Source organism: Physella acuta, unplaced genomic scaffold (assembly GCF_028476545.2).
Source record: "Physella acuta isolate Inbredline_101_S28 unplaced genomic scaffold, ASM2847654v3 ptg001142l, whole genome shotgun sequence".
In the NCBI taxonomy this organism is placed as follows: domain Eukaryota; kingdom Metazoa; phylum Mollusca; class Gastropoda; family Physidae; genus Physella; species Physella acuta.
In genome coordinates, this window is record NW_026732659.1 from 30814 (window position 1) to 48436 (window position 17623).

At 33.7% G+C, this 17623-nt stretch overlaps 1 protein-coding gene across 7 annotated transcripts in view; it reads right to left on the bottom strand.

Annotated features, from left to right (window-relative positions):
* LOC131956261 (IQ calmodulin-binding motif-containing protein 1) overlaps positions 1-7266 on the bottom strand; it is a gene marked incomplete at its 3' end in the record, with an annotated part of 29760 nt that extends 22494 nt beyond the window's left edge. Inside the window, 3 exon segments of one of the 7 annotated variants that reach the window (XM_059320692.1) lie at positions 337-493; positions 1839-1969; positions 7176-7266. In XM_059320692.1, the coding sequence (XP_059176675.1) occupies positions 337-493; positions 1839-1950 (269 nt within the window). 7 annotated transcript variants of the gene reach the window in all.
* Positions 7267-17623: the final 10357 nt, after the last annotated feature.

A 17623-nucleotide genomic window follows, 5' to 3' on the forward strand; every position in this document is an offset into this window, starting at 1 on the left:
AGGGGGGGTTAACTTTATTCACCACTGTCCGGTCACTTTAGGTCAATTATCCTACCCATTAATGTTGCTCTACACAAATATGGCCAGTCCCGTTTTAGGAGTGAGGTGGGGGATTGAACATAGCGTCAGTTTTTAGATGACCTTTCTAAACATACATTTATAATTATACATATATACTGATTCAGAAATAGTTTAAATCAGTAACAGTGGTATTATGACAGTAACAAGTTTTTTACAGGAGGGTCCTTAACCCCCCCCTCCCCATGCCTGGTGGGGTTCAGTATATCCAAAAAGGTTAACAAACCACATCTTTTTATTTAAAAGTAAATGACAAACCTTAAAATAACTGCCAACTCAGCAGCTGTTTCCCACTGTCCATCAATGACACTGTAGTCTTGTCTTAGTATAAGAATTAACACCTTCAGCAAATTATATTCCAAAATTTCTCTCCTTACTGCCAGTCCTTTCATTGTAACATGTTCATCAAGAACAGCTATTAACAGAGATGATATCATAATTTAAAGGCATACAGTTCTATAATAGTACAGATAATCAAATCCTTACACAATAAAAATCACTCTGTTACTTACAACATTTTCAATACATTTAACTTCAATAATTTTTTGTCTTATTTAAAAATTGAAGGACGGAATGAAAGACTGACACCCTACCACCAGCCTTATATATATATATATATATATATATATATATATATATATATATATATATATATATATATATATATATATATATATATATATATATATATATATATATATATATATATATTTGTAAAAATATATTTATTTATATATATATATATGTATGGATAGGTATATAAAAATATACTTGTGTGTGTATTTATATTATATTCCCCTCTTATACTGGTATTTTGTGCTCACAACGTTCAACAGCATTTTGAAAAGAACTCTAATTGCTAATACCAAGATTAGTGGAAATATCACAAATGCACACTCACATCACATTTGCTTACAATGGTGATAATATTATTTTTACAAAATCTATATCATAAAAGTAAACATCAAACAAAGCAGTGCTTTTAAATTGCATCGCATTACTTTGTTATAAGGTATAAAGTAGGGTTTGTTTATATAACGTCTTAAATTTGTTTTATAGTCACCACAGATTTTACTTTCGAATAACGTGAAGAAAATATTAAATACACGCACATTGCTAAAACATATTAAACGGATCAATGTCAAATAAATATTATCGAGTAGATTCCTAGAAAAATGGATATATTTTAAAAACAGAAGGGTAAAAAAAGTAATTACTTAAAATGTTTAAAAATTAGGCCTATGCCAAGGGAAGTAATTTCAACAACAAAAATTTCAAATCACACTAATTAAAAAAAACATGAATGCAAATTCAGCGGACGTCCAAGAGGGCATTATTGTGTTATTTGTGTTTGTGTGTTTGGTTTGTGATTTCTTTGGTTTTAGTGTTTGCGTTGTGTTATTGTTTACTTTTGTGTTTGTGTTTAGTATTGTTCTGTTCCATAGTTGATACATTTAAAAAAGATTATATGTATGTATATTATAAATAAACATTAGAATTATATAAACATATATTTATTAATCTATCTGTCTGTGTCTGTCTATATATATATATATATATATATATATATATATATATATATATATATATATATATATATATATATAATATACACACAACCACACATGTCTTGACTTGTATATACTCATTTATATTTGTTTGGGGGGGGGGGGGGGGGCAAGCTTAATGAGGCTGAACTCAAATAAGATAATAAATTTTAAATATAGAACAAATAGGTTAACATAAACTTTAGAACTTACATTTTAACCTTAGGAGAAGACCTGGAACTTTAGCATCCTGCTTTTCTGTAATTGATTTTGCGAGATTTAAAACAAAGTTCTTTCTTTCTAAAGAAAATCTTGGTTCCCCCATTTAGATGATAATTTGTTTCCTGCAACACATATAACATTATCAAAATAATGTGTAGTATAAGCTAATCAAAATTTTCCCTAGCATGTTTGGTTTTTAAGAAAGACCTTTTATCAACTTTTCGCATCTGTGCCAAGGGCACAAGTAGCTTACTGCTTTGGTTTCTTTTATCACAAGCTTTTATTTAACTTGCTTCCTTTGTTTGTCGAGCTAAATGTCAAGCACTTCTAAATGACTGATCATAAACTTGGTAAGTGGGTCAAGACCCAATGACAATGCAATCTGTCATCAAATTTGACTTAATTGGATGTAAAAATATTTTTTTATGAATTAATTTAAAAAGGAGGGTGACCTACTATATAAAGAAAGCCATTTATTTTCTCCGTTTTGGTGCATTATTACATAACAGCTTGTTATTAAAACATTTTTTATGCATTTTTTTTTACAAAATATTTCATAATAAGATTGCTGGCCTTATGTTCAACCCCCAACAGATAGGACTGAAAAAAAATGCATAATATAAAAAAATGTGGGTCGTTTCTTAAAATTATACAAAAGGTGTTCAACAGATAATATTAGCTAGTTGCACAAGTAAATAAAATATGACGTCACAGGCTCTAAACCTTTCGTGAACAAAAAATTCTAATTCAAATGTAGTCGTTCGCATTGGTATGTTAACTGTTTAAAAAACAATAGAACGCGATTATAATTCCAATTATATATGCCCTCCTTATTAGCAGCGGTTATTGACCGTTACCGCCGTATACTTTTTATTTCAACTTTTTACTTGTTTTTGTTAATCTCAAATTGAGTTTAAAAGGTGAGTTTTCAAAAATTTACTTAAAATAGTAAAACATTGAGATTAACTCTGTTTTTAGTAGGATTATCTTTATTTTTTATTAAGCTTTCTAACTAGCATATTTATATTAGGTTTATCTTTTTAGCAGACTATGCAAAATATCTCATAAGCTAGGTACCCTATTAGCGGTATCGATACCGCATTTTCATGTTCCTTCGTTTTATAGGAATTATGTCACCAATTTTTATACATTGTTTTCTTAAAGAATATTAATAATTAAACTAGTAAATGAGTAGATTCAAAGATAATAAATTAACCTTTTTAAAATAGTAAAAGTTGTATGTGTTGAGCCTGTCCTGCGTGCTACTAATGATTGAAATAGACTTAGGATAATTAAGTTATACATAGAATGATTTAAAACTAAAAATAATGACACTAGGTTTGATTTGAGTAAGACTATAGGATTTTCAGTTTAATTTTTTAACAACGAAAATTATCTTTTTTGTAATGCATTATAGTAGAGGCTTAAATCTAAAAATCGAGAAAAGCGGTATCGCTAATGTTTTGTCGCTATATCCGTTGGTATTTAGATCAATTAAAATAAGAAAACATTCAGACTTAAAATTTGAATTTAGTGTGAGTCGATAAATTTTTAATGATATTTTCACAAATGTTTTTACTTTCTTCTTCAGACGTTCACAAGCTGTAAAACCCGACTAACAAAACAGACCCCGTAGGCCCAAGTATTAGCTATATCGACACTACCTTTCTCCACTTTCGTATTCCGCTATATTTGTATTATATTATTAGGTCATTAGGTCTAGATCTATTTAAAATGTAAAATAAAGATGTATATAAGCTGTCTTAAACATTATAAGCCAAAGGTGGAAATTATTAATTGAACAGTGGTTGATTAAATTCACCAAGTAGACTGCTGGATCCAAATCTTATTAATATAAGAAATACAGAGGCATAGCGTGGGGGTGCGGGGACACACACACACACAAATGTCCCCGGGCGCCAAACTTAGGGGGCATCAAAATGGGTTGGAAAAATAAATTGAAAGCTTAAGGGGGGTGCAAATCCGAAGTTTGTCCCCGGGAAGTGTCGCTACGCCTCTGAAGAAATATTAGTTACGCCACGTTTACACTTATGACATGTATACTAGACTAGACCTACTAAAGTGTATACTAAACATGTTAAGTATATATGGAACTTCTTCTGAGTCACAGGGGCACAAAACCACGCCCCTTTTTATGTTCTGGGTCAAGTTTTTGTCTTCGCTCGCTGAGCGAAAACATTGGACATGTTCTGAATTTTCAGATGAGTGCGCATGCGTTAAAAGTAGTAAGCGCATCCTAGGTCTCAGCTGATTGCAAAATTAAATATAGATTCTGCTGATTTTGAGTTTTCGAGCACAGGATTTCATAATTTATAACTTCTCTAAAATTTACATTTTTATAATTACTTATCATTTCTTTAATTAAATTCCAAACACGTTTTAATGAAATAATGTAATGTCTAAGGCATTACAATTTTGCTTTCAAGCCAGTTTAGGTATTAATTACGAAAATAATAATTAATTAAAAAATATAATTTAACCAAATGTATCTCCAATTTTTCCTTGACCAATATTTTGTTTTAAGTGTATCAACATATTTTTCAGTTTCCGACTGACATGAATAAATCTTTAGGCCCACCAGAATGTGCTCGTGGATCACACATAATCAACTAACTATAAAAACAGGCAGATAAAAAAGTCATAGGCTAATTATTTAGGTTTAAAATGGGACATAATTAACATAAAGAAGCGAAGTGGGGTGGGGGGATGTCATAGGCCCTACTCTAAAAATTAGATATACTTTTATTCTTAATAATAGACTCAGTATAGTTATAACACGATCTCAATACGTTTAATGAACTTGGCAGATGCACGTTTTCGGAGAAATCGGGGCCTTTCAGCAAACAAATATTCAGCCCTGTTTATTGGAAGCTGTTTCTGAAGGATATAGACAAGTAATTAAAGAAGCTGGGGAAATGGCTACTATGCGGGATGGGAGGGAGGGGTTATAACAGGTGGGTAATGTCTACGACCCGTGGTATTATACACAGCATTATATTTATAAAAACTGTCTAGCTCCAGTAGCTGGCACTCCAATAAAATTTATAAAATTGTTCTCTATTTCCAGACTGCACAGCTAGGTTGCTATTCCATATACCATCATGAAACTTTAAATATTAGGACTAGAGAATGTAAAAAATACAAACATGCAAGTAAAATAAACATAGCTAGAGGAAAACTATAAATAGTGAACTTGAATATAGTACAGCGCAATTAGACTATGAATGATGATTAACTACAGGCTAATATATTGTTAAACTTTACATATTGATTCTGGTGTTAGTAATAAGAATGCTAGTATACATATTGTACAGGTAATGTATAGAGTTAGAACTTACAAATACAGCACAATATGATCAAGATACTAAACGATTTGCCATAAACATTGGATTTGTGTCTGTGTATAACATGATAAAAATGTTATTATTAATTTAGAAAATTGTGGTTCTTGTAATGTTTCTGATGAAAAGTGTTGAGATGTGCTAAAACTCAAAGATTGACATTTCACAGTATTCTTATTTATAAAATGTTAACTGAAGTTGACGTATCCTTTGATAAATTCTTAAAAAGACATTAATGGACACCAGCCAGTAGATGAGACTCCTTCCATAATGTTGTTGACATGCAATAAAAACATGCTTTTTAGATTTAGACCTGGTATTAAGAAGGTTAATAAAAATCTGGCAAATTTAAAATTTTATAATTTAGGCAGCAATTAATTAGGCCTACATTCTTTCCATTTTTAATTAAATAATTTAGATATAGATCTACAGTATATTTATTTTAAAGCCTATTTTATTGTAACAGTCCATTTAAAAACTAACAGCTATTAAAAAACATCGTATGCGCATATCTATTAATATCTCGTAACTCGGCCGCCATTATGAAATTACGCACGCTTTCTCGTTCCTACGGTACGAGTTTTATCGCGCTACTCCTGATTGCCCCATGCGTAAAAACCCTTAAAATCGACATTTCTATTTATCCAAATGGTTGACATGCTATTTAAGCCTATTTTCATGCAATTTAGATGATTATTTATATCTGAAATTTAGTTGTCAATGCGCCAGTTCGGCAGCGTCGGCATTTCGACAAATATTCGCTATTATCATTGATAGCTTTTGGTATTGGACAATGTAAAACGGGAGCTAATTAATTTATTAGTATGTATAAAAGATGAAATTCAACTCAAATATATTCATATTGAATACATTTTATTCTTCGATTCCGATGGCGAGAATTAACATGTTAAAAAATGGCGAATTTCAACAAGTATGATGAAAAAGTCCAGATGTGGTCCTACCGAATCGAAACAGCGGAAGTCAAAATGCCTCATTATAGCAAACATGTTAAAACAGAGATTTTCAAAACAGACTAATAGCAGTCACACAAATGACGTGGTGTAACTTGTTTTTACTTTATAATAAAAACTAAGTATTTTTCATTACTTTTTAAAGCTTGAACAAGCCCGAAATGAGTATTCCATGTATCATATTTGCGTATATATATATATATATATATATATATATATATATATATATATATATATATATATATATATATATATATATATATCAAGGCTTTACTAGAAGTATATTGTGAAATATTTGTTTAAAATATTCTAGATAACTGAATAATAAACCAAAATCAATGGCTAAATATTTCAAAGGTAGGCCAGAAATTAACTTTAAACAACAGTGTTTGCGAGCAAGATTTGCTATATAATAAACAACAGCCATTTGTAAAATAGAGTGGTTTCCCCTGAATCACCCGCTATAAGTTTAACAAAATAAAACAAACAAGACGGCTACTAGATCTAGATCTATAGTAAATGAGCATGATTGTAATTTGCATCTGATGAAAACATCGCTAGTCTTCATTTATTACTAAAAAGTTTTAATTTAATTGTAACTTAAAAACAGGTACATAAATGAAACAAGGACACATTTTTGTATTTTTCAAAACATGAATTCTCATCAAAATATGAAATAATTATTAAAATTTAAGGAGTCACCTGTTTTTCAAATTACTAGTCGCGGGCGATTTTACGTACCTAAACTAAATGATAGATTAGATCTAGATCTACCTATTTTTAATATTGAATTATACTATACAGTATACTACTATACTAACTATTATTATTAGATAACTATTTGTATTTACTATTTACTATACACATGCGGCTGATAGAAATAATAATAGAATCTAGATCCAGATCTAGTTATTTTGAAAAATTGGATCTAAGATCTAAATCTATAGTGTACAGCATATAGTTATATAGATCTAGATCGTTATCAAGATCTATACCTATAATATACAGTATACACTAATAGAGTATACAATTATATTAATATTATATTATTATGAGTAGTGGCCCTGGTTGCCGTGGCGATTTTCATTTTAAAAAGGGTTATCTAAATGCCCGAAACAAACTTTTTCATATGGCGACCATTTTTACTTTCTCGTATATACGAAGTATAGAGTCTTGTATAATGTAATCGTGCAAAAAAAAAAATCGAGACTCGACGTTTTACACCTCACTATTACGGAAAAACATAATTTTGCAATCTTGTCCGTATGTCTGTGTGTGTGTCTGTATGTGTGTGTGTGTGTGTGTGTAAACACGATAACTTGAGTACCGTTACAGCTAGGTTGATGAAATTTCATACATAAGTATTTTATCAAAATCGTAGATCCGTATCAACTTTTGAGCGATATCCGATAAACGGAAGTGGTACTTTTTTCACTTTGAATTTTTCAAAAGCCTATAACTTGAGTACTATTTCAGATAGATAAATGAAATTTCACACGTAAGTAAAAGATCTAATTCTCCACCTTCTCTCAAATTGTGAGTATTTTCCGTTGACCGGAAGTACTAATTTACGCTATTTCCGATTTCTCAAAAAAGCTTGTAAATTTATAAAGCACTAATAATATTCCCCACTATTATGCACATTTTGTTTTGGCGTTCGCTTGGTGCGCAATTCTGTTCTCTATGAGATTCTATTCTATTTTAAGAAGTTTAAGTATTTAAAATGGATTAAAAATCATAACTATATCCCGAGTTCCCATCCCCTGTTGTTTTATATAAGAACGAGCCGGCCCGCGGCATAACATACGCCGCTGTTTAGTTGTTTCTAATTTTCAGTAATTCATAATTTGTGAATTCGACAGTACCAACGCTGACACTGAAAATATTTCTTTAAAACACTATAAGTAGCTCGTTTAGGACCGTAACCCCCCCCCCCCCTTCCTTCCCCCCCTCCCCCCCCCTACGTTTAAAATCGTTGGCTCTGCTTGTAAACATTTAGAGTGAACACAGCTCACTAAAACCATGTAGGGGTGGGGAGGTAGGGAGCGCGTTTACAGCTTGTTAACACGTTTTTCTTAACTTAGCTAAGCGTTTGTGTGTTTGTTGTTAAAATTGACATCGAAAATTAGCCGACTTCTGATTGCTATAGAGATCTGAAATTTGGAATGCAGGCTATTTTCGCCTAACAATTTCAGATGCAATCATAAAAACTAGCAATTAGAGACCGTAATTAGCTTAATTAAATTACGCCCCAAGGACCATAAAATCGAGGACATGATTTCTAAACATACCGACAAGACTGGAGGCCTATTGACACAGTTACTTCGGCCCCAATCGATGTGAGCGCGCTGGCCGTGATCGTATAGTGGTTAGTACTTTGCGTTGTGGCCGCGACAACCCAGGTTCGAATCCTGGTCACGGCATGTTGGCTTAATTAAATTACGCCCTTTCTCTGTTTAAAGCGTATCGGTCGCTCAAGATTTTTAGTCCGTGTATTTATAAACACTTAGTCAAGTCATACTTAATCAAGTCATTAGATAAAGTAGAAAATAAACTATATAAAAAACTTTTTAAAAAACCACGTTTTTCTTGTGGACTAAAAAGTAGAAAATACATTTTTCTTTTGTGCTTCCTCGAGCTGTGCAGGTTCTTGTGATGACTGACAAAAAACGTGGGTCGGGCAGATGGGTCTGGAAATTTGATGGTGAAATAGAATAGAATCTCATAGAAAAAAAAGTATTGCGCACCAAGCAAACGCCGAATAAAGATGTTCATAATGTTATTAGTACTTTATAAATTTAGATGCGTTTTTGAGAAATCGGAAATAGCGTAAAATAGTACTTCCCGTCAACGGAAATTACTCAAAATTTAACAAAAGGTAGAGAATTAGATCTTTTACTTACAGGTGAAATTTCATTTATCTATCTGAAATAGTACTCAAGTTATATGCTTTTGAAAAATTCAAAGTAGAAAAAATACCACTTCCGGTTATCGGAAATCGCTCAAAAGTTGATACGGATCTACGATTTTGATAAAATACTTATATATGAAATTTCATCAACCTAGCTATAACGGTACTCAAGTTATCGTGATTACACACACACACACACACACACACACACAAACACACAGACATACGGACAAGATTGCAAAATTATGTTTTTCCGTATCAGTGAGGTGTAAAACGTCGAGATTTGTAAAAATCTCGATTTTTTTTTCCACGATTACAAGACTTTCTCTATACTACGTATTTACGAGAAAGTAAAAATATAGTCGACAAAATTCGCATTTAGAGTTTCTTACAGGCGACTCTAAAATTTAATTGAGAGAAAATTGGCAACAATTAGTAGATCTAAATAATGTTTTTTTAAGAAACAGAAAAAAAAATTTGCGACAATCGGGATCACTAGATCTAGTTGTCGCAAATCTTCTGCAAGTTTTCATTCATGTGTTTCTTAAAAACAGCATTAATTACTAGATCTACACTCGAATTTATTATTATCTATAATATAACGCTGGTGGTAGTGTGTCAGTCATTCTGTCATCGCTATAGATTTGATTTTGGAAGTCTGTCCCCGGGCGCGGACGCACGGGAAAACGTGTCCTTCGGCGGCGGTTAAAAAGAGAGCGTGAGAGCGTTGGCTCAATATTTTTTTTACCACACCAAAGTGCTACCGACTCCCGCTTCAGCGCGATACGTTGAAGGATTATCTGCCCTAATGCGTGGCCCCCACCCGCGCGCAGCGCGTTGCTCTGAGGTAATATCCATATCCAAACCGTAGTGAAGCACGAGTATAAGCTATCCGCGCGCAGCGCTAAAGTAATATTCGCCCCAATGCGGGGACCCGCACCCGCGCGCAGCGCTGTAAACTCTGAGGTAATATATATCCACACCTTAGCGAAGCACGGGTATAAGCAGCTACTGACCGTGATGACGCGCTTTTGCCCTGATGACGCGTGTGGATAGAACTGCCTACTAATTTGGTCAAAATTTTAATTAATTCATAAAACATTAATCAGGCGACCAATTAAGTCAAATTTAATGTCACGATGCATTGTCTTCATGTCTTGACTCACGTACCAATTACGAACCGTATCTGTCAGTTAGATGTGCTTGCAATTTCGTTCGGCCGTTTCGAGCTAGACCAGGAGTCTCCAAACTTTTCAGTCCGAGGGCCGCATTAACTATCAAATTTCAGTTCGGGGGCCAGTTTCTTCTAGGCATGTCTTTGATTTTTTTGGGCAAAGTACCTCAGCCATCACCAACAAACGATTTTTCCTTGGACAAAAAGATCTCAGCGGGCCGGATGAAAGGACTTTGCGGGCCGCATCCGGCACGCGGGCCATAGTTTGGAGACCCCTGATCTAGACAGACAGAAAGACAGAGGAAGTGGGTTAAATAAAATATTGTTAAATAAATTTCATAAAAGAAATTCCTAAAAAAAAAAACGTTTTAATAGCAAGCTTTTATGTAATAATGCACTAAAAAGTAGAAAATAAATGATAGACTACTATTTAAATAACTATAAAGAAAAGCGTGGGTCACTTTAGTATCTATCTATTGGATACCTTTACTAATGTTAAGGAAGAGACTCACGCTTTTCTTTATAGTTATTTAAATAGTAGTCTATAATTTATTTTCTACTTTTTAGTGCATTATTACATAAAAGCTTGCTATTAAAACGTTTTTTATGAATTTTTTTCAGTACTTTACATGTTTTATTTACAATAGAGTTACATGACTAAAAACCATTGCGCGCCTACTGAACGTGATGGCGCAGCCATTGAACGTGACATAGCAGCTATTGAACGTGATGACGCATGTGGTGTGGTTGGATACTAATTCGGTCCAAATTTTAATTAATCCATAAAAATTAATTAGGCATCCAATTCAGTCAAATTTAATTTCAGATTGCATTGTCTTCATGTCTTGACCCACATGCCAAATGTGAATCGTATCGGTCAAGTAGAAGCGTCCGAATTTTCACTCCGGCGTTTCGATCTAGACAGACAGACTGACGACTGACGACAGAGGAAGCGAGTTAAATAAAAGTTTGTAAAAAAAATTCATAAAAAAAACGTTTTAATAACAAGCTTTTATTTTATAATGCACTAAAACGTAGAAAATAAATTATAGACTACAATTTAAATAACTGACGAGGAAGTGAGTTAAATAAAAGCTTGTAATAAATTATACACTACTATTTAAATAACTATAAAGAAAAGCGTGGGTCACTTTAGTATCTATTTGATACCTTTACTAATGTTTAGGAAGAGACCCACGCTTTTCTTTATAGTTATTTAAATAGAAGTGTATAACTTATTTTCTACCTTTAAGTGCATTACTACATAAAAGCTTGCTATTAAAACGTTTTTTACGGAAAAAAAAAACATTTCAGTACTTTACATGTTTTATTTACAATAGAGTTACATGACTAAAAACCATTGCGCGCCTATTGAACTTGATGGCGCAGCAATTGAACATGATGGCGCAGCTATTGAACGTGATGACGCGTGTGGTGTGGTTGGATAGATATGCCTACTAATTCGGTCCAAATTTTAATTAATTCATAAAAAAGTAATTAGGCATCCAATCAAGTCAAATTTAATTTCAGATTGCATTGTCTTCATGTCTTGACCCACGTGTCAAATGTGAATCGTATCGGTCAAGTAGAAGTGTCCGAATATTCACTCCGGCGTTTCGATCTAGACAGACAGACTGACGACTGACGACAGAGGAAGCGAGTTAAATAAAAGTTTGTAAAAAAATTCATTAAAAAAAAAACGTTTTAATAACAAGCTTTTATTTAATATAATGCACTAAAACGTAGAAAATAAATTATAGACTACAATTTAAATAACTGACGAGGAAGTGAGTTAAATAAAAGTTTGTAATAAATTATACACTACTGTTTAAATAACTATAAAGAAAAGCGTGGGTCACTTTAGTATCTATTGGATACCTTTACTAATGTTTAGGAAGAGACCCACGCTTTTCTTTATAGTTATTTAAATAGAAGTGTATAACTTATTTTCTACTTTTTAGTGCATTATTACATAAAAGCTTGTTATTAAAACGTTTTTTATGGAAAAAAAAACATTTCAGTACTTTACATGTTTTATTTACAATAGAGTTACATGACTAAAAACCATTGCGCGCCTATTGAACTTGATGGCGCAGCAATTGAACGTGATGGCGCAGCTATTGAACGTGATGACGCGTGTGGTGTGGTTGGATAGATATGCCTACTAATTCGGTCCAAATTTTAATTAATTCATAAAAAAGTAATTAGGCATCCAATCAAGTCAAATTTAATTTCAGATTGCATTGTCTTCATGTCTTGACCCACGTGCCAAATATGAATCGTATCGGTCAAGTAGAAGTGTCCGAATTTTCACTCCGGCGTTTCGATCTAGACTGACGACAGACTTTCGACAGACAGAGGAAGTGAGTTAAATAATAACTTGTAATAAAAACGTTTTAATAACAAGCTTTTATGTACTAATGCACTAAAAAGTAGAAAATAAATTATAGACTACTGTTTAAATAACTAGAAAGAAAAGCGTGGGTCTCTTCCTAAACATTAGTAAATAATGTCTTGTCCCACGTGCCAACTGTGAACCGAATTTGTCAGTTAGAAGTGTCCGAATTTTCGCTCGAGCGTTTCGATCTAGACAGACTGACGACAGACAGAGGAAGTGAGTTAAATAAAAGCTTTGTAAAAATACGATACTTTGAACACTCCATCATTACAAAACTCTATACACCAGAACAGATTTCTAATTCAAAGTCAGAGAAAACGAGACTTACAAGCCCTATTAAAAATCGCAATTGCACGTGTTTCTGAACGCCCCGTCATGCGCTGGAGCGATCACTAAATCAACATTAAAATTAGATAAACGTTTGAAATGTTCGTTTTCTACATCAATTATGTGACACGAAACTAAAAAGGCTAAGTGACTGGTAAAAAGCGCCCTGGCCTTTCCAGATTAGGAAGGTGGGGTTTTTATTTTCACCATCGCGAATAAATATATGCCTATATAAACCTACTTTTGGGGTGAGGGGTGCAAAAATTGATAGTTCGTCCTGGGCGACGAAATCGACCGCTACTCTATTGTATATTACCATCTATAGTTTACTAGGCATACTGCCTAGCTTCGCTTAGGTTTTCAGAAAAATTGAAAAAAATTGAATGATTAATTAATAGGTGATTGACTGTTATGTTAAATGCTTAGGGCCTAAATATATAGAGTGTAATAATTCCATGTCACTCAAATATTGATGGAATATTCGCAATGGCTTTCTTAATAGTATCAATCAAATATTATATTAAATTCTTTTCGCTATTATCTAAAAATAGCTCTGTCGTAGCGTAAATCAAGAGCAGGGTTAGTAAAACCATTGGTTAAAAATAATAATCATTAAAAAAGTTTTAAAAAACCCACGTTTTCTGATTGAACTAAAAAGTAGAAAATAAATACTATACATCACAATAATGCAAGCGATCACTCTACTATAAGCGATCAAAAACGTGGGGCGCCGAAGTAAAAGTTATATTACTATTGATTAGATAATACTATTGACTTTTATTAGGGAGCTTATAGAGAGTCAACAGTATTAGAAACTGTAAGAAAATCACGGCGCCCCACGTTTTTGATCGCTTATAGTAGAGTGATCGCTTGCATTATTGTGATGTATAGTATTTATTTTCTACTTTTTAGTTCAATCAGAAAACGTGGGTTTTTTAAAACTTTTTTAATGATTATTATTTTCTACTTTTTAGTCTTTGTCTGTTTGTTTGCATTAAAATCTTGCTATCGATTTTATCTTTTCACTTTTTTTGGATAAACGAAGACAACTCGTAAAAAGACAACTCGTAAAAAGACAACTCGTAAAAAACACGTTGTGTGAATACGTTACTGACTAGAACACATAGATTTGAACCCGTGTCGAGTGGGATAGCAATCGTGTGCCCAACCACTCGACCATATCGTCTCCCCCATACTGGCCACCAGTTGTTAGGTTATGGTTGTTTGTACACAAACACCGCGTGACAACTACTCAGTAAGCAAAAAGAGGGGGAGTGCCGAACCTTGTTTTCATCAAATTACAGTTACTGGGTAATGTCCCTTTTCCCCCACGTTTTTTTTGGTACAATTATATAGCGGTCTAAAATGATCAATAAAATGTTTCCATGAATTAATTTAGTAATAAAAACAATAGAATATTCAATTGTCATCCAAAACAAAGCTTCCCTGAAAATTTCAGCGCGCTAGCTAACTGGGAAGTGCCAGAAATTTCGATCGCAAGATTGGATTGGAAAGACAAACACACAGAGAAAGCAAGTTAAAGAAAACGTGGGAAAAATACATGTTTTATTTACAATAGAGTTACATGACTAATAATAATCATTAAAAAAGTTTTAAAAAACCCACGTTTTCTGATTGAACTAAAAAGTAGAAAATAAATGCTATAGGCCCTACATCACAATAATGCAAGCGATCACTCTACTATAAGCGATCAAAAACGTGGGGCGCCGAAGTAAAAGTTATATTACTATTGATTAGATAATACTATTGACTTTTATTAGGGAGCTTGTAGAGAGTCAACAGTATTAGAAACTGTAAGAAAATCACGGCGCCCCACGTTTTTGCTCGCTTATAGTAGAGTGATCGCTTGCATTATTGTGATGTAGGGCCTATAGCATTTATTTTCTACTTTTTAGTTCAATCAGAAAACGTGGGTTTTTTAAAACTTTTTTAATGATTATTATTTTCTACTTTTTAGTCTTTGTCTGTTTGTTTGCATTAAAATCTTGCTATCGATTTTATCTTTTCACTTTTTTTGGGTAAACGAAGACAACTCGTAAAAAGACAACTCGTAAAAAGACAACTCGTAAAAAGACAACTCGTAAAAAGACAACTCGTAAAAAGACAACTCGTAAAAAGACAACTCGTAAAAAACACGTTGTTTGAATACGTTACTGACTAGAACACATAGATTTGAACCCGCGTCGAGTGGGATAGCAATCGTGTGCCCAACCACTCGACCATATCGTCTCCCCCAAACTGGCCTACCTCCTGTAAGTTTAAACTCGGTTCAAGCTAAATTCTCTGCCCCTAAGCCTGTGGCGACATGTGATCGTTCGCTTCACTGCGCGCGAGGTACGCGTCGCTGGTTTTTTTTCTAATGGCTAGCAGAGGAGAATTATATATATAGATTATATAGCGGTCTAAAATGCTCAATAAAATGTTTCCATTGATCAATTTAGTAATAATAACAATTGAATATTCAATGGTCATCCAAAAGAAAGCTTCCCTGAAAATTTCAGCGCGCTAGCTAACTGGGAAGTGCCAGAAATTTCGATCGCAAGATTTGATTGGAAAGACAAACACACAAACAGAGAAAGCAAGTTAAAGAAAACGTGGGAAAAAAACCATTGCGCCTAGCTACTGAACGTGATGACGCAGCAATTGAACGTGATGGCGCAGCTATTGAACGTGATGACGCGTGTGGTGTGGTTGGATAAACATGCCTACTAATTCGATCCAAATTTTAATTAATTCAAAAAAATTTTTGTGACCGAACGAAAGGATATTTTTGAAAACTTTCTTCGGCAATATTGTTCTAAATTATGGCAGGAATCGATTGGTACATGTTTCAAGTCGCTAAGTGGTCTGGTTGCCGAGATATGGGCAAAAAACTGCATTTTTTCGAGGTTTTTTGGCTTTTCCGGGAAATCCATGAAAGAAACCCGGAATTTTTTTGGCCTATGTTCATCCTCGTAACTTGCTTAACATAATTGCTTTGGAACTAGTCATAGATATTGCTTCGCTGAGGAGGAGATACGACTTAAAGCTGCGGACACACATCCATTCATTCAGACATTCATACATCCAGAAATGACGAGTTAATAAACGCAATTCTCCAGAATGGAAATTGCGCTAAAAATTTATATAAAACACTGCTATACTTTATGATTTTTATTTTTTCCTTCAAAAGAGTATACAAAATATTTAAAAATTATTATATTAAAAAGTTACCTCCCCTGTTAATAGACCAAATTATCAAATCTCGTATAGTGAGAATGTAACTCGCGGTCATTTTTAGCCCTCTTCGTGGGCTTTGAGTCTGACCAACAGTTTTTCCATACGGCCTAGTCATCTATAGAGGTGTGTACAAAAAATTAGCCAGATATACAAAGAGTAAGTACCCTGAAATCTTTGTTGAAATTACCCTTTGTTTTTCCCATAAAATACAAATATTATATAGGGAAATAAGACTGGTCAGTTTTGACCCATTTCCCGATTTTTCCCGGACATGGCGAGTTTTTTGTGACACCCCAAGGCGTTCTCCTACCACCTCACAAAATTTCAAGGGGGGGGGGGGGGTCGTCGTCGGAAATTTTTTTTTGTAATAGAGCTCATATAAAGAGAATTTCACTCACGGTCACATTTTAGCCCTCGTCGAGGGCTTTGAGTGAAACCGACAGCTTTCCCTAAAGGTCAAGCCATTTACCTAAGAGTATGCAAAAGATTAGCCAGATGTAAAGACGGTAAGTGCCCTAAAATCCGTTTTGAAATCACCCTCTGTTTTTCCCATAAAATACAAAGATTATATTGGGAAATAAGACTGGTCAGTTTTGACCCATTTACCGAATTTTCCCGGACTTTGTACAGGGGAGGTAACTTAGTTAAAGTAATATTTTAAAAAAAATGTATACTATTTTAAAGAAAAAACAAAACAAAAATTACAAATTATAGCATTCGTTTAAATATATATTTAGTTATCAATTAAAGTATATATTGTACTGTATTGTACTGAAATTATAAAACTTAATCGCGAAACTGAATTTATTATAATTTTTCCATCCATCCATCCATCCATCCATCCATCCATCCATCCATCCATCCATCCATCCATCCATCCATCCATCCATCCATCCATCCATCCTCCATCCATCCATCCATCCATCCATCCATCCATCCATCCATCCATCCATCCATCCATCCATCCATCCATCCATCCATCCATCCATCTATCTATCTATCTATCTATCTATCTATCATCTATCTAAAAAGCAATGTCTGAGTGTGGGGGCTCCCGAGAGCGCCCCTTTACATCCTTGACACATGGGTGGTCACCGAAGTGTGTTCTACCTCATTATATCGCTAAGTGATTAACGTTTCTACCAGGCATCTCTTGGGGGGGGGGGGGAGTCTGGAAGAAACACTGCACTCAGGGGTCGTCCATAAATGACGTCACACTCGTAGGGGGGAGGGGGGTCCGTAATTTTGTGACGGTGTGTGATTAGGGGGAGGTGGGGGGGGGGTTTCAGATGGTGTGACGTCACGTTTTTGTATTATAAAAAAGCAATGTTAGAAAACGAGTTATATATAGCCGTTATTTCGCGTTTTAGAAAACGGTTTTTAATAAATTGTA